At 45.0% G+C, this 24,297-nt stretch overlaps 1 protein-coding gene across 2 annotated transcripts in view; it reads right to left on the bottom strand.

The window, feature by feature from the left end:
- The window catches only part of B3GLCT (beta 3-glucosyltransferase), a 125,769-nt gene extending 115,603 nt beyond the window's left edge, over window positions 1-10,166 (bottom strand). The window contains exon 1 of one of the 2 annotated variants that reach the window (XM_045978237.1): window positions 9,688-10,166. In XM_045978237.1, coding sequence (XP_045834193.1) covers window positions 9,688-9,760 — 73 coding nt within the window. In that variant the 5' untranslated portion in view covers window positions 9,761-10,166. The remainder of the gene's footprint in view (window positions 1-9,687) is intronic. The other variant, XM_045978236.1, reaches the window with a different exon arrangement.
- Between the last annotated feature and the right edge of the window lie 14,131 nt (window positions 10,167-24,297).

Here is a 24,297-nt window from a genome sequence, read left to right as displayed (position 1 = left end):
CACGCAGGCAGAGCGACCAGAAATGCACGCACCCCCACGCAGTGACAGGGCGCAGAGCCTGCCTTTCCTTCTGCCTCCTCAGATCTACTGTCCCTGGGGCTGTGCACACATGGGATAGCTGCTCCAGCCATCCACCCTGAGGCATCCCCTCCAAACTGGGGATGGAGGGCCCCCGGCACTCCCCATGGGCAGAGGACAGAACCAGCCCTGGCATGTGGCCAAAGATCAAATGGTTTCTCAGGTGTTCCGTTTCTAGAACAGGGCCTGACACATGCTATGTGCTTTAGGCCTTAGCAGTTACTGTCATTAGTATTAGTTTACATTTTCATTCGTGCAGGAGAAAACCAGAGTGGCTGTGTGCACCAGCGTCGCCCATTCTGCTAGGGGCTGGGGAACGTGAGTAAGCAGCTGCCCGAGGAGCTGACGTGAGACACAAGTCCCTCAGTCAACAACCAAGTGCACAAGCGCCTGCTCCGCTGGCTGTCACTCTAATGGGAGTCCCTGAGGGAGCACCTCGGGTGGAGACAGAGGCCGTCTCACCCAAGGCAGGGCAGCAGAGGGAAGGGAGGCTCCCAGACAGCAAAGCACTGCTTGGACCAAGCTCAACATGGTGCTTGAGCAAGCAAATTCCAGGCAGCAGAGACTTCAGGTTTCAAGAGCAAGGACGCCTGGAAACAGGTTTCCGCGTCAAAGTTTGAATAGTCCAGTGTACCCAGAGCGCGGACACCCGAGGGGAGGAACTAGAGCTGCATGCCTGTGGGGAGGGAAGAGGATGTAACGTGGACACCTGTGGGGATGGAGTGGCTGGGACTGGACACCTGTCAGGGAGGAGAGAGACGGAGGCTAGAGATGGAACTGGAGACGGCAGGGCCATGTCATGAAAGGGCTCCGTGTTAGGGAGTCTGCTTTTACTGTAAGAGCCATGAAAAGCTTCTATCAAAGCAAGTACCATGCTGAAATGTGTCTTTGACAGGTTTCCAGAGTAGTGTTGGGTGGGGCTGTGGGGGGACAAAACAAAAGGCACAAACATGCAGGCTAGGAAGCTAATGGAGCCTGGTAATGGGAGAGAAGGGACAGAATTCGGATGAGGCAGTGCCTGGGCGTGGTGAGTGGTGAGCAAAAGCAGGGTGTTGGAGATATTTAAGCAGCAGAATCTACAGGCCAGGGGTCCGATGCTACCAGAAGACGGGGCAGGGAAGGGAGAGTCCATAGGGGATGGTGAGAGGAACGGGGCGTAGGTGAGTCCCAGTTGCAGAGGGAGCCGCTGAGCACACTGAGGTGCCATTCACAGGCCTGAGAATAAAGCCAGGGGAGCAAATGCATGGAAAAACTCGGTCTGCTTCCCAACATCCTGAGGTGCTGAGGCCATTCAAGGGGATATATCCAGCAGCAGGGAAGGGCACTCCAGGCAGAGAGAAGCTAGAGAGAAGGCAATTGTTTAAGGAGTTTATAAGGTGTTCTTCCAAGGCATTCTCTCTGTAAAGCTTCAAAGTGCAACGGAAAGAGGTGTGGCCCAGGAGAGCTGGCCTCCAGGGCCTGCTCCACGAGCAGGACCAGCACAGCACGCTGGCCAGATGCACAGAATGAAGACTCCCGCCTCATGGCTTCAAAGCTAGGCTCTGCCACGTAGTAGCTCAGCAACAGCGGGCCAGTGACTTTGGCTCTCAGAGCCTCTACCTCCATCCCTGTAAAAGGGGGGAAACTAAACAAGAATGAGCTACGTTGGTGCATGTACCGGAGCAGAACAGTACCTGGCCTGTGAGAAGAACGACTGGAGCCTTTTGCTCAGGTGCTAAAGAGCAAACTCGGTAAGAGAGATGCTGCCCTGGGGAGGAAGCCAGCACAATTCTGCAAGGAGACAGCTGGACAACATTAAGGTCAGGGGAATCGCTGTGCCCCACTCCGTGGGTTCCACACCACTCACAACGTGACCAGCCGGTTGAGAGAAGGAATGGAGATGGGGGGGGGTGGCCTCCCCTCAAGTGTGGCAGTGAGCACACCAACATGACAGTCCTCTTTTGAGCTGCTCACTACCTACCCCTGTTTGGTCTTACTCCATCTCAAACACTTTTTCGGTTTTATCAAAGAAGTCAGTGGGCGGGGCGCCTGGGTGGCTCAGTGGATTAAGCCTCTGCCTTAGGCTCAGGTCATGATCTCAAGGTCCTGGGATGGAGCCCCATATCCGGCTCTCTGCTCAGCGGGGAGCCTGCTTTCTCCTCTCTCTCTGCCTGCCTCTCTGCCTACTTGTGATCTCTGTCTGTCAAATAAATAAAATCTTAAAAAAAAAAAAAAAGAAGAAGTCAATGGGCAAGGGAGTTTGGAATATAGATTTTTCTTCCCTTGGCAACAGAGTTGGCCAGGACCAATACAGTCTCTGTGCCAGAGAGTAAACCTACTTATAGAAAGGACAGTAAATAGAAAGAAAATGGAAAGAAATAGGAAATAACTGTATATTTTAGAAAGACAAAGATCATTTGCTTCTTTGATTCCTATCTCATTTAAACAAATAATAGGAAAGTCCATATGCCAAGGGAAACAGAGTTTCGGGGGAGAGATTCAAAACACCACCCTCACGAGCAGGTTTCCTACGTTGAGTCATAGGTAAGGGGCAGAAGAAACCCCCGTTGCAAAGCCCACTCTAGAACAAACTTACCACCAAAAAAATCGGCCCTTCATATAATCCCTTTGCATTGTACGAGCAGCACTGAAGAGTTAACTGTCAAGCTAACTTATACAGTCTCTGCTTAAATTGGGGGTATCTTATTTCTACAATACAAAAAGTGGTTTTAGAAGCCCCTCCCCACCCCATCAGCACCACTGAACCCACGGTAGCCACAGGCTGAGATGTTCTAATGCTGTTAGGGACTTGTCAACTGTCCAAACACCTTTGCTCAAACAACCCACTCTTCAGTTTCTGAGACTCATGGTCCTCCTCCTACAGCCCCTCCAGCAGCATTTGAAAACCTGCCCGTTTCCAAAGGATGCTGGAACCAGAGAAAGACTGCTTTGTTTAAATTCTGGGGTTTCTGGTTCCTTTCCCGAGGTGATGAAATATCTGAGCAAGACATATCAAGCCTCAAGTCCACGCTTTGCTGTCTCAGAAACAGCTTATTTTATTTTAAAAACAAAGCAGCCAGCAATCATCTTTCCATTCTACAGATATGCAAGAAAATCGGCTGGCAAGAGTCCCAGTTTCTACCTGGGCCTAGGCAGGGTTCCTGCACCTGCACGTCCGACCCACCTGGGGCCTTCTAAAGATGCAAATCTCGAGGCCTCATCTCAGACTTTTTTGTCAGAAAAATCTAGAGCTGGGAACCCATAATCTGCCTTTTAACAAGGGGCCCCATAACAAAGGAAACCCTTCAAGACACTGAGGGGATTCTACTGTGTCGCTGAAGTCTGACACACTGGGGTGCACAGCTAAACAGACTCTCAAGGGAAAGGAACGGGATGATTTTTCCAACAGGCCTTGGCCATTTACCTTCCTTTACTTCATTCACCTCATAAATGAAGAACAAGCTCCAGTATATCCACGCTCAAGGATCTGGAAAAGATAAATTCAGCATGCTGTGGAAAGAGCCTTCAGCTTCTTACAGCAAGCAATGATGTAAACTAAAGCATATCACCTTTTCAGACCACAAAATATTCTTTCAGTAGTGAAAATAAGTCATATCCCTCGGTGAAGATGGCATTGTTATAACTGAGATACATTCTAATCTTATTTGAGGATACCTTTTCTCATTTTTTGGTATAAACCTACAGCTTTACATCACACAGATAAAGAAGATTTTCTGTCCCAGCTTCTACCAAATCTTGGGTACTCATACATTTTGAGTGAAAGCTTAAATGAATTTATTTTGCCAATTAAGACTCTCTCCTCTTTAAAAAAAAAAAAAAAATCGACTCAAATTGCCCCCCCAAATCTCTCTGCAGTCAGTCTCTCCTCTGAGCTCCAGACCCACAAATCCAACTGCCCACATGACACCCACCTGAACATCTCACGTTCCCCAAACTCACTTTGTCCAAAGTGAACTCCTCATCTTCACCTCCCTCTAAAATTAAAAGTAAATTTTAGAAAAATGTCTGGGTTCTTAATGCCACAGAATGGTTAAAAGAAACTTTATATTATTTAACTACAACAAAAAAAATGTTAAAATCTGGTCCTTCTCCATTAGAGTCTGTATCAGTAAACAGCTCTGGTCCCCACCCACAGCTCATGACAGAAACCTGACTCATCTTTGACCCCCTCCTTCCTCTCAGCCCACTGCTCCCATCAGCTGCCTTCATCATCTCTCATGTAGTTGATTCCAGCAGCCTCCTCCCCAGTCCCACGAGTCCTCACCAGTCGCCTCTAATCTCTGTTCCATGGGACAACCACAGCGAGTTCCTTACAACGGGAGGTTAAAACCATGTCACTCTCCTACAGCAGCCCCTCAGCTACTTCCCGCTGCTCTAAGAACAAAGCCCAAAATCCTTACCTTCCTCGTAAGACCTGCATTGCCTGACCCCCACTGAACTTCCCAGCCCCTCTCTGAATCGCTCCAGTCCTGCCCTTTCCCGGTTGTGTTCCTCCAGCACCAAGCTCTTTCCCCCTCCTGGGCATGTCCCCTTCTTCCACTTAACTGCTCTCGGCTTCCCCTTCAGGTCAGTTCTGATGTCTCCTCCTCCAAGAAGTCTTCCTTGACTCCCTACTCTAAGGTTTCTTAACCCAGCACCCAGCACTATCAACAATAGACCAAATCACAGATTCTTTGGAGGGCGAGATTGTCCTGCACATGGTAGGATGTCCCTCAGAGCCCCAGCTCTGGATGCCAGTAGCACTCCCTGCCACAACCAAAAAGTCTCTAGCTATTGACAAATTCTCCATGAGGGGCAAGAACGCCCCCTATTGAGAACCACTACTCCAGACTCCAGGCTAAAGCCCTCCATTTCCCTGCCTGGCATTCTCCCAGCACCCGGACTCCCCTGCCAGGGCACTGAGCACAGTGCAATTTGTTTTGTGTAGTGTTTAATGTCACCTTCCCCTTGGAGAATGCCTGCTCCACCAGGGGAAAGCCAGACTCGATCTGTCTTCTTCCTGCAATATCCCCAGTGCCTGATACATGTAGATAATCAACAGTCGGAATAAACGAAAAAAATTCCAAGTACAGTTCTTTCTTTTAATACTATTTTTGAACTGTTAACATTTTCTAGGAGTGCAAATCAGCGCCTACACTGAACTGGGTTCCTCTAGGGAGTGGCTTAGTGAATAGAGCTTTGAAACATGGAATTAAGGGAGACTCTCAATCAATAACAGATCTGATGAACCCCCAACACTCACTAAACTTTCCTTTGTGTTGGGAAAGATGGAATTAACACTCCTATATACTATTCTTTACCAAGAATCTGGCAACGCCAAAGATGGATTGTCCATAATGCTACAAAGAGGCAAAACGTAATAACATCTGCAAATTCCCCATAATCCCTTTGTGCCTAGAAACACCCTGATTTATGTTTCTAATGAAAAGCAAAACAAAACAAAACAAAAAAAACCTGCCTCTTAGTGGTCCAAATAAAGTCAGTATTAGGACTTACTCAAGTACTAGGCCCACGATGCTTGCCTCAGAACAAGTTAACAAAAGGGTCAGGATAGTTCTTCCCTCCCCCACCCCCACCACTCCACCATCCCACCTGAAACAGATGCTCTTTTCCGCCTCTCCTATCTGCCCCCCTGATAAACAGCTTGACTGTTGGCTATAGACAAACTCCTTTGAGTCAAATCCATAACCAAGAGAACCACGTCTACTTGGAAACCCCAGACTACCTGGACAAGAACTCATCCAGATGGGTAAACTCTCTATCAGTCATAGCTGCTAAAGAAATAAAAGGAGGGTTTAAAAATCAAAAATTAAAACACACACATACACACACACACACACACACACACACACACAAAATAACCTGGGATCAGGTCTGACTCTTGGTGTCCTAAAAATGTCTAACTCATTGCAGTGAAAAGAATCTGAGCGAGAACTGGACCAGAATGGAAAAAAAAAAAAAAATCAACCCTAATTTTGGTGGATGCTAACAAATTCAATCCTGACACATACAGAGTAGAAACAGGGATAAGAAAGATAAAAGTTAGCATCTTATTATTTTATCATTGGTTCAAATGAGCTTCTTTACAGATGTACCAGTTAGGATTAGGTTGGCTGCTGCATGTAACAGAAAACTCAACTGAGGCTTAAACAAGACTGAGGTTTATTTTTAATCTCCTGCAATACAAGTCTGGAAAAAGGGACCCAGGGCTGGCGTCTGCTCCACATCCTTCAGGCACCAAGGCACGGCTATCCTTTCTGCCCCACCGTCCTTACTACGGGCTTCTGTCTTCAAGGTCACCTCATGGTCACAAGATGACCACCATGGCTCCAACCATCAGATTTACAGACAACGGGAAGGAAGATGAAACAAAGACAAGCAAACAAAGAAAGAACAACAAAAAGCACGCATCCCAACTGGGTCAGCTACCTTTAAGAAGCTTCACAAAGAGACCCACCCAAAAATCACTACAGGTAATTCAGTGGCTGCCTCTGCTTGCAAGGGACACTGAGAAACTTCTTTTCCCTGGACACCCCGCTGCTGCCACCACCATGAGATTCCTCCATCCTTCCCCTCGCTCCCTGTATTATTAGTCAGCTAGGGCTGCCTTAACAACAACCATAGACAAACGGAAATTTATTCCTCACAGCTCTGGAAACTAGAAGTCCAAGGTTAAGGTGCCAACAGGGTTGGTTTCTGCTAAGACCTCTCTCCTTAGCTTGCAAATAGAAAAGTCTTCTCACTGTGTCCTCCAATGGCCTTTTCTCTGTTTGAGTGCATCCCTGGTGTCTCTTCCCCTTCAGAGAAGAATAAGGACACAGTCTGGCTGGACTAGGGCCCCACCCGTGTGACCTCATTTACCCTGCATTATCTCCTTGGAGGTCCTATCTCCAAATACAGTCACCCAACATTTCTAATTTTTTTAAGATTTTATTTGTTTATTTGACAGAGAGAGACACAGTGAGAGAGGGAACACAAGCAAGGGGAGTGAGAGAAGGAGAAGCAGGCTTCCCACCAAGCAGGGAGCCCAATGCGGGGCCTGATCCCAGGACACCGGGATCATGCCCTGAGCAGAAGGCAGATGCTTAAGGACTGAGCCACCCAGGTGCCCTCATTCATGATTATCTAAGAGGTTTTTTAGTTAGGAAAGGAAGGAACTATGGGTAACTGAGTAGCAGATAGCAGTCTCTGCCACAAGAGACTCAGTACATTAAAACTGTAAGAAATGGCAAAGTTCTGGTATTTTATCGAGTCTAAGTCTCCTGTTTTATATGAGAAAGCTGAGCTCAGACCCACTAGGAGCTGACATAGAGGTGTAAATAAATCTGATTCTAGAACTGGCACTGGACTCTAGACCTGAAGTTGCAGTGAATTTGGTCCGTATAATCATACGGGTTTAAAATAAATTTTCTATATTGACTTTTCTCTAACAACTCAAGAGAATATGCTATAGTTTGTGGGAAAACTAAACTATATATATATATATATATATATATATATATATATATACATACACACCCAGGCCAAAGTAACGAGGGAATATTTAGAGTATTTTTAAGCAATCAAGATTGTTCACATGCCTCAAAATTCCTAACATAATCTCCGTTTTAGCAAGATCCAAGAGCCCTGGTTTGGAGATCTATAGATTGGGTACCATATCTTTCTGCATCTGGGTGCTCCCCCCCCCACCACCAAAGCAGAGCTCAATAAACCAAGCTCATGATTTACTTCAGACCTCGAAGAATACAGCTTCTTGTCTGTACCAACCCATGAAAGCCAGTTCACAAAGCCAAATGTCTCACAGGGACCTTTTAATAGGTTTTATGTCTTATTTATTGTGCTTATCTGACAACTTCACAATGTTAATAGACATCTCTAAAAATGTGTTGACATTTTGCTTCATTCTGACTGTCCTTTAATGTGTTATCAAGTTTGGACAGTACAGATATTCCCTTAAGTGCAGTAAAAAATAGACACACACAGAAATACAAATGTATTTCAGCCCCTACATTGAATATATTATGTACAAATATTATATCCCCAGTACACCATTATAAAGTGCAGTGCTATAAATAGAATGCCAATTTCAGCTACCACCCACCCTATTTGGTTAGGTGCAAAACTTCCAGGCAGCAAGCCAACTGATGTAGCCAAGAGTCACCTAGTCAATTTCCCACCCCTCCAACCTCCCCTTCTCCCCGGGTTGCCCCCCTCCCAGCGATGCATTCTTTCTTCCACTAAAGCAGATCTCCTCCACATTCAGTTGCTCCCCACCGTCAATTATAGCTCTCTGTGCCCAAGGTGTCCCAACATTTTTAATTACATTGTTGCTTACTTAATCATGCATGTGAACAATTAATTAACAATTAATCTCCCTCGATTTTCCCACACTTACTGAGCACCTATAGAAAAGCCAAGGGTACGCAAATAACGTCCTCATTCGGAGAGTTTAAATTCAAATAAAAACGAGCTGTACAGGTTCCAGTGGGCTACCAAAAAGCAATGTGCAATAACGCTACGTCTCTTCCTAAATTGCACTATTCTGCCATTTCTAAAAATCTGAAATTACTGCCTTTTAACAGACTGCAAACACAAAATCCGGGTTAGAGGACAATAACCCCGAGAATACTGAAAAGGGAGTCATTTTCCCCCAACCTTTCAAATTTGAACAAATCTCACCATATATGTCAATCAGGACGATTTTTTTTTTAACTTTGCCACATCATTTTACGATAAAAGGGAGAAAATGCTCCTGTGAGAACGGAAGAAAAAAAAGGAAAGGGGCATTACAGGCAGCAGCAAATCCGACAAGCACTGTTCCCAGAAGTGTTCTCTAATTTTCCCCCTTAAAGATCCAAGATTGGGGAATGTCCCCACCGCCTCCGCCACGCCACACTGCACCCACTGAAGGCCCGGCCAGGCACCCCGACCCTCCCTTCCTAACCTAGGAATGATCAGAAGGGCTGGTGCCAAGTTGGCATGTCAGCGCTGGAGACCCGGGCACGGCCGGAAGACCCCCGCAGAGAGCCCCTGCCGGGCGCGCGGATCTGGGTCTGGGGGTGCGGTCCCTAGCCGCCGGCTGCCCCGTGCGGAGGTGCAGGGCGAGAGGGCCGCCGGGCCCGCCCGCCTCCCTTCGGTGGCGCCCGCGCGGGGCGTGTGGGGCTTGCGGGGCAGGCGGGACGCGGGCGGAAGGCAGGGGGGCGGGACCGCGGCCGCCGCTTCCCCGCTCTCAAAGTTTCTTGCAGTTGCACATTTACTCAGCGCTTCCTGTGGGGGTGAGCGCCTCGCCCTCCCGGCTCGGCCGGCCGCCAGCTCCTGGCGGAAGGAGGCGGGCAGACGCGAGCGGGGCCGGGGCGGCGGCGGGACCCGGCGAGCCGAAAGGGGCCGGGCGCGCCGAGCCCCGGGGTCCGGGAGAGCCGGGTCCCCACCCGGACGCCGCGAGAGGGCGCTGCCGCCGGCGCGGCGGGGACGGGACGGCGGGACACGGGCGCCCGCGGGGCAGGGCTGGGCCGCCCGGCACCTCCTTCGGCGCGCGGACGCGGGACGCGGGCGGCAGCGCCCGAGAAGCCCACGCCTCTCCCGTGCGCGCCCGGGCCGTCCGCTACTTACCCAGTGAGCAGGTGAGGAGCGAGAGCAGTGCGGGGAGCGCGAGGCGGCGGCCGCGGCGAGCGGGCGACAGCATCCCGGCGGCAGGAGCTGCGCGCCCTAGTGGGGCGCGGGGACGGGAGACTCGCGGGGAGCCGAGCTGCGCGGCTGCCGCTGTCGCCCGTGCCGCCGCGGCTGACCCTTCTCCGCCGGCTCCCCTCCTCCCTCCTCGGGCTCCGCCGCGCCGGCTCCGGCCGCGCCCTCTGGCGGCCGACTTCGGGAGCGTCCTCGTGCCAGTTCCAGCGCCCGCCTGGCTCCCAGCCGTGCCTGGGGTCCCGCCGCTGGGCGAGGGTAGAGATGACTGCACCTTCACTAGGACAGCGACCCTCTTCCAGACTTGTGGCCCCCGCTCCCTGCGGCCATTAGTCTCCACTCCTTTTTTTCCTTCTCCCTTACCTAGGCCCCATCTTCTACCTTCCTGTCCTCCCACCTTACTCCTTCACCTCCCTCTCCCGGCTCTCCTGGAGTCGATCAGTGGGTCCCCTCCTTACTCCCAAAGAAAGGGACGGGGGTGGGGGGGGGGCGGGGAAGGGAGGAGAAAGGAAGCCTAGTCGCTTTTCCTCCCTCCTAATGTACCATCTGCTATTTAAAAAGAAATCAATAATTCAACTCTTAATATTGTTGGCACCCGTGTTCTACGTTGATGAAGGTGTTTTTAATCAGCTCAACTAATTTACTTAATATCCTCTTTTTTTTAATGGGATTTGGCCAATAGCTTAAGCCTGGAATTTGGCTTTCAATAGAAGTTAGCGTAAATGTAATTTCATATAAATGTAATTTTAAGTGTTCACCATAATGGAAGAGGGGGTTGTGTTTTATTCAAAACGTCCCATAAAAATTAATTAAATTGGAATACAGAGAAGTCGAGTGACCTCATGTGGAGAGTCCCTCTTGTCCCTATGGGACTGTCCAGGGGCTCCCTCCCCAGCCAGGAGATGTGGTAGCTCTGGCAGAGGCTGGCCCCACTAAGTTATGTGGTGGGCAGAGGGGAAAAGCAGTACCCTCTAATGGTTCTTCAGTGCTTCCTGCCTCCGCCAAAGCCTTGACTCATGTCTCTCTCTTAGAAGGTAAATGGGACTAAGTGCCCATCACTTACCTGAGATTAGATCATGACCTCGTGAAGGCTGTGTCCTTGTTCTCATTCATACTTCATGTTTTCTGGGTGCCTATTCTGTGCCTGGGATTGCGCTAAGCACGTACCAACACCAGCGTCTTCCACATGGATGTGCAACGTTCACTGACTTCCTAAATGTGAAATGAAGACCAGTGTCAGGTGGCAGGAATACAAGTAAGATGCTGGGCTAATAGCAAAGCAGATGCTGAATAAATGTTTATTGTCTTGAGCCTTATAAACGAGAAGGCCAGGGGCACCTGGGTGGCTCAGTCATTAAGCATCTACCTTGGCTCATGTCATGATCTCCAGGTCCTGGGATTGAGCAAGGAGCCTGCTTCTCCCTCTCCCTTTGCCACTCCCCCTGTTTGTGCGCTCTCGCTCTCGCTCTCTCTCTGCAAAATAAAAAATCTTAAATAAGTAAATGTGAAGATCATTCAGGGGTTTAACCTTGAATATGTTAGGATACTGTCATTTGTCAGTTCAACATGTGCAGCAAGGGTTTTAAAAGGAAGCTTGGAGGCTATGGGTTTTCTCTCTCTGGTTTACACAGACTTCTTAAAACTGGGAACTAAATAACTTGTGTGTTACCCATTTTCTGTGAATGCAAATAGTGCCATCTTGTTCCATTCAGCCAGGGTTTGTGGCTACATGTCACACTATTTTTATACAAAGGGAAGAGAAATCTAAGAATTCTTTCATTTTTTTTCTTCCAGTTTATGGTTGACCGCATTGATCCCTTTCATCTTCTAAAATGTACCTGCCTGGTGAAGAGTTCTAGAAGTTTTCCAGTTTCCAAGCTGTTTAGCTTTCTTCCCAAAAAATATTCCTCAAATATATTTGATATCGAATATTAAACAAAAGCGTGTTTACATAGATGCAGAAGCCTAATAATTAAGCACCTTGCTTAATTGAACCATGCATGTGTTCAAAGACATACTTAATGTTTGGTAACAAGGAACTCCAGGTGCTCCGTCAGCGTTTTCAGCAGAATTCACCATAGGAGAGTATTTTGTGCGCTGGAACAGGGTGTGGGGTATGGAGCCCTAAAGACAATAGAGAGCACACTCTGTTTAAGGAACAAACCTGCCCTAATGTCCCCGCGTTCCACAGCAGACATAGATAAATGGCACATTTCGAAGCTCCATAACTCAAATTTTAAAAAGGATTACCTTTCACTTACTCTGGTCATATGATAAATGGACTTCCTGGGAGTTCCTCTCCCAAACACAGGTTGAGAGCTTCCTGGAACAAAATGTGCCCGGGAGGACACTAACAGATTCGTGGTGAGGCATCGCTTGCCATCTGAAACACCAACTGTAAGGGGACAGCTTTCAATGGGGAAAAATAAATCTCTTAAACTCTAAGATTAGGATCTGAAAAAAAGAGCAGGCCTTCGCCCTCTCTTCCTGGGGTTCTCTCATCTTGATTTCAGATGCTACCCCTATCCTGGCCCCTGAAAGTAGGTCCCTCCCCTGTGCAGGGGTGGAGGGAGGAGTCCCCTTTTTTTTTTTTTTCCATTTTATTTATTAGGAGTCCCCTTTTTTGAGGAAGGAGGGCCTGTTATGTCTTGGTTTCAGCTCAGGTCATGGTCTCATGGGTTGTGGGATCAAGCCCCGTGTTAGGCTCTGTTGGGCTAGGCTGGGTTCCACGCTCAGCAGGGAGTCGGCTTTAAGATTCTCTCCCTCTGCCCCTCCCCCTGCAAGCATATGCACTCTCTCTCTCAAATAAATAAGTAAATCTTTAAAAAAAAAAAAAAAAAGTTCCTGGGGCTCCTGGGTGGCTCAGTCAGTTAAGCATCTGCCTTGAGTTTGGGTCACGACCTCGGGGTCCTGGGATGGAGCCCCATGTCAGGCTCCCTGCTCAGCGGGGCATCTGCTTCTCCTCCCTCCGCCTTTCCCCCTTGCTCATGCATGCTTTCTATCTCTCAAATAAATAAAATCTTAAAAGGAGAAAGAAAGACAGAGAAACGAAGGAAGGTAAGAAGAAAGGAGGGAGGGAGGGAAAGAAAGGACAAGACACACAGCAGGAACCTTCATGGCTCAAGGTAGATCCAGGGACCACAGCTTGGCTCTGCAGCCGGTGCTCAGGAGGGCCCAGGAGGAAGGCTCTGCTAACACAAATAAGTTGGTCTCTCCAACACCCTGGAGGAGCTGCTCTCACTTTTCTTCCAAAGCTATTCAAAAGCCATAGGTAAAACCCATCAAGCCAGACTTTCCAACAAGACGTTTACCCAAAGAGGCTTAACCACAGGATTCTCACAAACTAACAGCTCTGAACCAAGAGCCAGGAAATTAAACAAAAGCTACCACCTTGCAGGCCTCAGGACAAGCCCAGAAATGCAAAAAAAAAAAAAAAAAAAAGCTACCTCTTAAAAACTTCTGATCAGAAATAGATCATCCATTTGACTATTTGTTCTCCTTTCCAGAATCACATATCCTCCTGTTCTCAGTAAAATTCAGGAATTGCTCCTAATAGGTGAATCAATAGGAGCAATAGGAAGTATCTCTATTTCACTTTTTTAAATGCAATTTAAGTATATTTGATCTCCCCTCTGTAAGCCATTCCCTTTTATTATTACTCAATTTATTTAAATCTAAAACAAACACATAATTCCCCCATTTCTCCTACCCTCTGTCTCCCTGCCTCTGGGAACCAATCTATTTTCTGCATCTATGAATTTGCTTATATATATATATATATTAGTTTCTGCATATAAGAAAGATCATATAGCATTTGTCATTCTCTGACTTATTTACTTAGCATAATGCCTTCAAGGTCCATACATTTTGTTGCCAATGGTAAGATTATTCTTTTTCATGGCTGAATAATATTCCTTTTTTTTTTTTTCCTTTATCCATTCATTCATTGACGGGCCCTTAGGTTTTTTCCATATCTTGACTGTTGTAAATGATGCTGCAGTGAACATTGGGGTGCAGGTATCTTTTCAAACTGGTTTTCATTTCCTTCAAATAAATATCCAGAAGCAGAGTTGCTGGATCATATTGTAGTTCTATTTTTACTTTTTTTTTTTTTTTAATTTTAATTCTAGTTAGTTAACATATAGTGTACTATAAGTTTCTGGGGTAGAATTTAGTGATTCATTAGTTGCATATAACACCCCGTACTCATTACATCAAGTGCCCTCCTTAATGCCCATCACCCGGTTACCCCATCCCCCCACACACTTCCCTTCCACTAATCTTGTTTGTTCCCTATAGTTAAGAGACTTATGTTTTGCTTCCCTCTCTGGTTTTATCTTATTTTTCCTTCCCTTCCCGTATGTTCATCTGTTTTGTTTCTTAAATTCCACAGATGAGTGATATCATATAGTGATTGTCTTTCTCTGACTAACTTATTTCACTTAGCATAATACTCTCTAGTTCATCCATGTCATTGCAAATGGCAAGATTTCATTCTTTTTGATGGCTGAGTAATATTCCGTTGTATGTATATATCACATTTTCTTTATCTATTGATCTGTTGATGGACATCTGGGCTCTTACCATAGTTTGGCTATTGTGGACATTGCTGCTATGAACACTGGGGTGCAGGGGCCCCTTTGAATCACTACTTTTGTGTCCTTTGGATAAATACCTAGTATTGCTATTGCTGGGTTGTAGGGTTGTTCTATTTTTTACTTTTTGAGGAAACCCCATACTGTTTTAGAGAGTCACTACACCAGTTTGCATTCCCACCAACAGAGCAAGAGGGTTCCCCTTTCTCCAAATCCTCACCAATATCTGTTGTTTTCTGAATGGTTAATTTTAGCCATTCTGACCAGTGTGAGATGGCATCCCATTGTGTTTTGATTTGTATTTCCCTGATGGTGAGCGATGTTGAGCATTTTTTCATGTGTCTGTTGGCCATTTGTGTGTCTTGTTTGAAGAAATGTCTGTCCATGTCTTCGGCCCATATCTTGATTGGATTTTTTGTTTTGGGGGTATTAAGTTTAATGAGTTCTTTATAGATTTTGGATACTAGCCCTTTTTCTGACATGTAATTTGCCAATATCTTCTCCCATTCTGTAGGTTTCCTTTTAGTTTTATTGTTTCCTTTACTGTGCAAAAGCTTTTTATTTTGATGAAGCCCCAACAGTTCATTTTTACTTTTGTTTCCCTTGTCTCTGGAGATGTGTCTAGCAAGAGATTGCTGCGGCCAAGGTCAAAGAGACTGCTGCCTGTGTTCGCTAAGATTTTGGTGGATTCCTACCTCACATTTGGGTCTTTCATCCATTTTCAATTTTTTTGAGAAACCTCCATATTGTTTCCCAGAGTGGCTGCATCCGTTTACATTCCCACCAACAGTGGGATCTGCTCTATTTCCATATGACATGATATTAAAAATAGAAAACCCTAAAAACTCCATCAGACAACTTAGAACTAATAAAACAAATTCAGTAAGGTTGCATGATACAAAATAAGTACACAAAAATCTGTTGTGTTTCTGTATACTAATAATTAACTATCAGAAAGAGAAAGAAACAATCCCATCTACAATTGCATTAAAAACAATAAAATACCTAGGGACAAATTTAACCAAGGAGATGAAAGACCTGTATGTTGGAAACTACCAGAAAGTAATGAAAGAAAATGAAGAAGACATACATATATACATGCATACATACATAAATAGAAAGTTATGTTGTGCTTTTACTAAGACTATTCTTAAAGAGCAGAAGCTCTGGGCCATGACTGCCTAGCAGCTTACACAAAATGTATTGGTGTTTTTGGTGCTGTTGGTAGTAAGCAGTTCTTTATTTTACCATAGCTGCTTTCAGGTGTAGGATCCTGGTTAATAAACTTGACAAAGGGGCGCCTGGGTGGCTCAGTGGGTTAAAGCTTCTGCCTTCGGCTCAGGTCATGATCCCAGGGTCCTGGGATCGAGCCCCACATCGGGCTCTCTGCTCAGCGGTGAGCCTGCTTCCTCCTCTCTCTCTCTCTGCCTGCCTCTCTGCCTACTTGTGATCTCTATCTCTCAAATAAATAAATAAAATCTTTAAAAAAAATAAACTTGACAAAATGAATAAAAATTGTTTTTCATTTCTCCATCAATAAACATGTCGAGAGTAACTACAGGTATGAGGCCTTCACATGACTTACTGAAGTTGGGAAGAGAAATACATTTCCTGGGGAGATCACAGTCCCACTGAGAGGACCAAGATATGCATTAATGCCATGAGCTCATGTAGAATATGGCAAATACCCTAACTAAGAAGCATTTGAACAAAGTACGACAGAAGTGCAGGGAGAAGGACAGCTCATCCCTGTGGGGGACCAGAAAAGGTCTCACACATGGGGGGAAGTGACCTGGGGGTTAGGGAACAGACGGGCTATCCACAGCTGGAGGTGAAAAGGGCATTCCAACAGAGTGGACAGGGGGTACAGTCACATGGAACCTGGGAGCTTCAAAGACTGTTGAGTTCAGTTTGACAAGCACATAAGAAATATGAAGGAGAACCCAGTTTGGGCCACCTTGAGGAGGACTTTAAATGCCACGTGAGTCCCTCAGGGAGGGCAGTGGAGAGATGGGAAAGATGCTTCGGCAGTGATGACAAAACCCTCCACTGTGAGACTGAAGCTCTCAAGGCGTATCTTTTGTCCTAAGTCTGCAACCGCTATCAGAAAACCCAGTACATAATATGTCCCCAGTTCATGTGTGCTGGGTACTGATTTCCTGAAAGAGCTCGGCTGGGAAAAAAGTAATTCAATGGTAGCATTTTGGATTAATTGGAGAGGGGAAGGAAAAGAGGCAAGAATGGTTATAAAACATTGGTATGCCGGCATGGTATGCCGGAAACCAATATTAATGCTGTATGTTAACTAACTGGAAGTAAAATAAAAACTTAAAAAAAAAAACAGAAAACAAAACAATATCATGAGAATATGATGAAGAAAGGGAAACTAAGATGTGTGGAACACACACCATAGTTGAGCACTGAGTCAGTTTCAAATATGTTAAGTTTCAAATATGTTACTTCATTTAACCCTCCAAAGAAATGTATATAAAAGGACAATTCTCATTCCCACTTTAGGGTAGTAAACTGAGTCTTAAGCAGGTCAAACACCAACAGACAGAACTGCCTTTGGTGGCAGTTTCTTTCCACAAAGTCATGCTCTTTAACCAAGACGGAAGTAGCAGGAAGAGAAGGGATCACTATGAAGGCACAATAGAGGTCAGATCAATAGTACAGTTCTTGTGGGTGAACAGATATCAGCTGGAACAAAGAGACCACAGAAGGAGCAATGAACTAAAATGCAGATCTGCCGGGGAGGGAGTTGGCAGGGAAAAACAGAAGATTATCAGTACTACCATTATTTTTTTTTTAAGATTTTATTTATTTATTTGACAGAGATCACTAGTAGACAGAGAGGCAGGCTCCCCGCTGAGCGGAGAGCCTGATGCGGGACTCGATCCCAGAACCCTGAGATCATGACCTGAGCCGAAGGCAGCGGCTTAACCCACTGAGCCACCCAGGCGCCCCCAGTACTACCATTATTAATGACAGCTATACCCTTATAAAATCAATAGATGAATAATAATAGCTAATGTGTAATAAACTTGTGTATACGGGGCACTCTACTAAGGGCTTTACATGCATTACTTCTTGTTAAATAATATTTTATTCAATTCTTGAGGCAGTATTTCATTCAATTCTCAAAATTTTTGGAACGATACTGAAATATTATTTGCTTTTTTCTCTGTTTCCACCACTGGTGCAAAAAGCAGGGTGGGTCAAAGGGTTATTGCTTAAGCACTCATCAAGGCAGCGGCAACAACAACATAAAAGCCAAGTTACTGCTTAATGAAGAAAATTACTCATTTTCTGAAATTATACCGAGTACCTATCTTTTTGATATTTTGTGTGGCGAAACTGAGGTGTGGCCTGAAAGTACTTCTGTATATCAAACTAGAACGTCCTCTCAAGAAAAAGCATGTGTGTGATTGCTTAGGTTGCAAGCTGAACTAGCTGCTCTTCTTACACCATTTTTCGTGGATAGACTGACCAACTGTGGCTATTCAACCTTAGGGACTAGGCCAATGTTTCTCAAAAATAAACCAAGTGAGCCTGGCACTTCAAGAAAAACAATTGATGGTATTTTTTTAAATAAATTTTAATTATTTATTTGACAGACAAGAGATCACAAGTAGGCAGAGAGGAAGGCTGGGAAGCAGGCTCCCTGCTGAGCAGAGAGCCAGATGTGGGGCTGGATCCTAGGACCCTGAGGTCATGACCTGAGCCCAAGGCAGAGACTTTAACCCACTGAGCCACCCAGGCGCCCCAATTGATGATATTTGTTGCCAACAGTAAAACTCAAGCTTCGACATGAAACTTGAGTTTTGGAAAACTTGTATCTGCAGCCATGAGCTTAATAGCTTCCCAATCCTTAAAAACTTTTCCATGAAATCAAAAGTGGTGGTAAGAAATAAATTTTTTTTTTTGATATCACACACTGACATGTGTCAACATTTGGAAGACCTGCATATTTCCATGAAATGATATTCTCCAAATGACCTGTATGCGATATTACAAAATCATGAATGGGTTTTAGAAAGTTCTATTCAAAGTGAAAGATAGGCCAATGGGGTTTAATGTAACACAGTCCAAAAGTTCACTGATAATGGCTTCAGATTCCATGTTACAATGAATGTCTTTTTTTTTTTTTAAGATTTTTTTTCTTCTTTGACAGACGAGATCACAAGTAGGCAGAGAGCCCAATGTGGGGCTCAATCCCAGGACCCTGAGATCATGACCTGAGCTGAAGACAGAGGCTTTAACCCACTGAGCCACCCAGGCACCCCTTACAATGAATGTTTAAGAAACTCCCAAACATCTCAAGTTTTGGTGTAGTACCAAAGAGTGTCTGCAAGTAAATGAAAAGATTATTTAAGATCCCTCCATTTTTCAACGGTGTCTCTTTGCTTACTGTGTCTCTTTTTGCTTAACTCATCCAAGACAATATATCCCACCAGACAAAATTAAAAAACAAGTATGAAAAAAATCCACTCATTTTCTATTAAAATAAACATTAAAGAATTTACAAAAATGTGAAATAACAACACTCTTCTCCCTAGTTTCTTCTTTTGGAAAATATAGTTATTTATCTAAAGACAGATCAACAAATGATGGGTTAAGTATTGTTGCTTTTTATCTATTAATATGTTTACGTTTCTTGGGTCTCATATCTATTACAGCAAATATTCATAGATATGATCCACATAAACAAAAGTTCTTCAGGGTCCTCAATAATTTTTAAGAGTATACAGGGGTCCTGGGACCAAAAGATTTGAAAACCACCCATTCGGGACATGTAACTTGTAAAGCATGGGTGCCAGGACTCAAACCCTGGTCTGATTCCAAAACCCTTTCTCTTGCCCTGTTTAGTTTTAGATTTGTTGCATTGGAAGCCCCAGATTTCCAAGGACTCCACTTTGGTTTCCAGTTACCTAATTAAACCCTTAATCGTCAGGAATTTAAAGTAAGTATCAGTTAGATGGGCCAAGTTATATTGTGGTAACAGACAACTCAAAAATTTCAGTGGCTTACAATTACCAAGGCCTTCTTGGTCCTGCCAAGTCTGCTGCTGGCCCAGGCGACCCTCCAGGTCAGTTGTGCTTCATTGTCTGTGATCTCAGGCTGCCTGCTGTCTCAACTCAAGTTCTCCTTCACAGTCATTGTTGTAGTAGAGGTGCCTGCTGGAGAGCCATGCACCAGCAGTCAAAGGCCTCCAGCAACAGGGAATAGTCATCTCCACTCGGGTTTCCCTGCAGGGTACAGGGTGCAGTCCTCAGGGCTAGAATAGAGGAGAGCTGCATACAGCGGGGCACTGTTCAGCATCCACTCCCCCTTGAGCCCCCATCTTCCACCACCCCAGCGTCTGCTCTGAAGAGATGCTATGCTAGACGCTAGGGGGTATGGGCAAGGTTCAGTTCTCAGAACTCAGGCTCTGCCCTTCAGAAACTTACCATTTATCTACAAAGAAAAGATCACAAAAAGTCTCTGTAACTGACCTTTATACAACTCTTTACTATTTATCAAGTAACCATGAAAATAATTGCTGAACAAGGCAGCTAGAGGAGAAGTCCAGATGAATCGAACAGTTTTGAGTGTCCTTGGGAAAAACTTCTGGGTTGGATAATCAAGGATGGTTTCAGGAAGAAGGTAGGATTTGAATAGAGACCATGAAATGAGGGAAGGATCCAAACCGGAAGAAATGGAAAAGGAGTGGGGAAGAAAAAGACATAAAGTCAGTGAAGTGAGAGAATATTTGCAAGAGGGATAATAGACTAATGTGGCTACAGGTGATCATGTCAGAAACTGTACTGGTAGCACACAAAGATGGCATCAGGGGGAACAGATAGGAAGCTGTCTGGAGAGGAGAGTAGCAAGCCCTGGAGAGCCCTGTCCTGGCGAAGCCTCAAGTCTCTGGGAAGAGAGGGTAGAGCTGACCAGACCCCCACAAAAGGAGGCCACAGGGCCCTGAGGACTTCTCATTAATCAACAAGAGAAATATTTGGCTTAGAGATACAGACATCATTTGTTTTAATAGAAAAAGATCCAAAATAGAAGCAAATTTTTGTCTCTTTATTTCTAAAAACATACTTCCTTTGTAATTCCCTAACTTTAACAATAAAATAGCTTCGCACAATAATGTCTTACACAAATGAAAATACGATTTTCAGAAATAGCATTTCTGTAACTTTAAGTCAAGTGGATGTTGGAATATTTGGCTTAAATTAAATTGTCAATGGCTTTCAAGCGTAGGCAAGTCCTGTTTTTTATGTTTTCCTGCCTTGTGACATCTACTTTTGGAGGGATTTGAAATGAAAGAAAAGAAAGAAGGAAACTTCAAATCTTGGGTTGCGGGCTGTCTCTGCTGAGGGAGGTGGCGGGACTCACTAAAGCACTCAGGGGTTGGCTGAGAGTGGGGGCAAATTCAAATGGGAGCAGTAGTCATGGAAGAGAAGAGATGCAAGGAGACATATTGCAGGCATTGAATTTAAATGACCTCTGAAAGATTGAAATCAACATCTTCTATTGTGCAGAAATGCATGGTAACATTTCTTAGTTTGTTTAAATGTTTGAGGTTGAATCAGAGACTATACAATGCTAGGACAGAGTAAATTTGTTGAAACAAGATGGCGAGGCCTTGAACAGCAGGCTTGCAAAGGTGTACCTTCTCTGACAGTCAGGAGGAAACCATTGCATTGTTGAGAGGCTGACAGTCACAGAGCCAGCCCATTAAGAAGACTCTGGTGGCAGAGTCCAGGATGCACACAGACAGATAGCAGTGAGGCGGGTTGAAGACTATTGCAACAGTCCAGACATAACCCAAAAAGGAGCTGAACTCGAGCGCGGGCTGCAGAATTAGAAAGGAACGCGAATGCAAGAGTTGTCATGAAGGATAAATCAGAAAAGATTTAGGATTAGCTGGAAGGAATTAGCCATGATTCTGAAGTTTGGAATCCTAGTCACTAAGTACCATAGTGACGTAAGCAAGGAAAAAGAACACATGGATTTAAAAGATTTTGGTTTTCTGACAAAGTGTATTTGAGGCAAGAGTGGGCCATCTAAATAGAAACTTTCCGTAAGCAGATAGATGGGAGGACTGGAACCTAGAGAGAAGTGTCGGTGGCTGAAATACAGGTTTAGAAGGAATCACAGAAGAATTGGAAAAAAATTCACAGGAGTCAATAAAGAGAGTGGCAAATGGCAGGACACCAAGTCAGGGACATCATGCTGGCAGCTGTTAGGTTTTTTTCAATCTTGGTATCAAATATTTGGTGTCTTTTGCAACACGGTATCTCTAGCCTCTGACAATAGTTGAGTGGCATCCTCCTCCTGGAGTAGGTGTCAGATCCTGTAGGGGAAAAGTCTCCCACAGACTGCCCCCAGTTCAGATACCAATTGCAAGTTCAGGGTCACCTATATTTCTGACTGATAGGTTATAAATCTGGGGTTCCAAAATCTCCACTTCAGTTTCAATAATTTGCTAGAACAACTCACACAACCCAGAGAGACACTTCGCTTAGGTTGACCAGTTTATTAGAAAGGATACAAATGAAAATCCAGATGAAGACTTACATAGGTGAGTTCAGAAGGATCCCAAACACAGGAGCGTCAGTCCTCACGGAGCTGGGGAGAACCACCCTCCCAGCACACAGACGTATTCACTGACTTGGAAGCTCTCCAAATACCATCATTTAGGGGTTTTTATGGAGGTCTCATTCCATAACCATGATGGATTAAATAACTGGCCTTTGGTGATATACTCAATCTCTAGCCTCTAGCCTCAATCTCTTTTCTCCCAGGAGGTGGGTGTGGGGATACAGCGGTGTTGTTTGAGACTGAAAGTTCCAAGCTTCTAATCAAGGCTTGATCTTTCTGGCAACCAGTCTGCATCCTGAAGCTTTCTAGGGGATCCCTAAGAAACACTTCGACAAAAGAAACTCCTGTCACCCTTATCATTAAGAAAATTCCAAGGGTTTAGGAGCTCTGTGCCAGGAACCAAGGAAAACCATAAGGGCTGATTTATATAATACCACAGGGGCTCTCCTCATTGAAGGGTCAAGGGCAGGAAGAGAAGCTAGTGACAAAGCAATGTGACATGGAGGACAGGAGCCAGACTTGGCAGTACCATGAAGATAAGCTGGGGCACTTCCAAAAGAGTTGGGAAGTGGACATTTAGCTTTCCTTTTGACTTTCCAGCATCTGAGTCCCTTTGCTACATTCGCAAAGTTCCTCATCTCACTAGAGGCAGAGCCTGATCACTTTCCCACTCTGCACTGCAGCTAGGAAGCAGGGGCAAAAGCTAGACTCTGCCAACCAGACACTCGTGCCCCAAGCTCTGAATGAGAAGCTAGGATTGCTTCCAGTTATACTCTGCAGTGCAGGGTGGCAGCAGGAACAGGCTCCTCCAGCGTGGGTGCTTCCAGTAGTAGAAGCAGCAACATCCAGGGCCGGCAGCAGAATCAATGGATCAATTTCCAGCATGACTGGGGGGAACTCATTCTTGGCTTCTTGGCCTCCAAGCCTGGCTCCAAGCATTCACCCCATGTCCATCCCCAACCCCCCCCCCCCCAAGATTATTTGAGCTAGCCAATACCTTTGTGTCCCTTTTCTTCTTAAATCAGCCAGAGTGACTTCTGTTGCTTGCAACTAGGGCCTGTGGTGAATACAAGAAGTTGCCAACAACGTCAATTACTGCACATTATTGCTTTCAATTTCATGATTTGGTTATTCATGACTTTTAGACAGATATCTAGCAATAGGAATAAAATATTATTAACAGTGGAAAAAGGAGTGAGTTCAAAGATAATTCTCATCTAGCCACATGTGTGAGATCGAAATTGTGCTAACTGACAAAATCAATTTGGTTATAGAGTTCCGGAGGACTCACCACAGTCCAATAGTTAAAAGTCTGAGATCTTCTTTTGGTTAGAGCTACATTTTATGTGTTAGGTGAGGCTAGAGAGTGTCTGAGTCTCATTGCTTCTTCTTCCAACAGAGAGAGACCCACTCCTAGCTTCATAGCCAAGGAGAAACAGGATTCTAGAATCATAGCCAAGAAGAGAATCCCACAGATTGGTCCAATGGGGCTGTAGAAAGGTCTGATTATCCTTTTCTTTCCTCCCCTCCTCTCCTTCCTGTGGGAAAAAACACAGGTTCATGAACTTGGCGTCCTCAGTTCTTCACACTCTAGTCTCAGCCTTTCCACCATGGGCTCTACCTCTCCCTTCCCTCACATATCCTACCATGGATGCAGGACTCTCTCAGAGCACATCCCATTCACAAAAGTGACATGTTCTTTCACACATAGGAGAAAACACTGCTATATTTTCCTTCTGACTAAGATGGCTCCCCCACTTTTCTGCCTGGCAAACTCACAGTCTTCCTGTATGACTCAGATCGAATATTGCTTATATGGAGAAGTCGTCCCAAGTTCCACACTGCAGATAAAGTGATTCCTGTTTCTGTTCTCCTTTAGCACTGCTCTCTCAACAATTGGTTATGCAACATATCTACCTATATCTACTTATGAATTACATGGGTGTCACTATACCAATTATATGTATCTAAAAGCACACAAAACCAGAAAAATTTAAAATAGGAGATAAAAAATACAAAATAAATTCTAGTATTTTTCCTTGTCCCTAACCCCTCACCCCAGCCCAGTCACATCCTTTGTACATAATTCTTTTTTTCCTTTGTACATAATTATATCACATTCATAGCATCTATTGAATCCTATTATAATTCTGTTTCAATACCCTATTGAATTTGCCTTTGTATCTGCACATAAACTAGATGCTTATATATATCTGTTTAATTACCCTAGTAACATCATAAGAAATCATTTTTTTATAAATTTCAAGTTCCCATAATTTCTCAGTGATGACAGACTGAAGAAATTGGTATATTGACTGAGTTATTGGAACCACTGCAGTTTAAATTCAAGTGA

Source organism: Meles meles, chromosome 14, assembly GCF_922984935.1.
Source record: "Meles meles chromosome 14, mMelMel3.1 paternal haplotype, whole genome shotgun sequence".
NCBI lineage: Eukaryota > Metazoa > Chordata > Mammalia > Carnivora > Mustelidae > Meles > Meles meles.
Note: the sequence above shows the minus strand (reverse complement) of the source record. Positions and strands in the feature narration are given on the sequence as shown.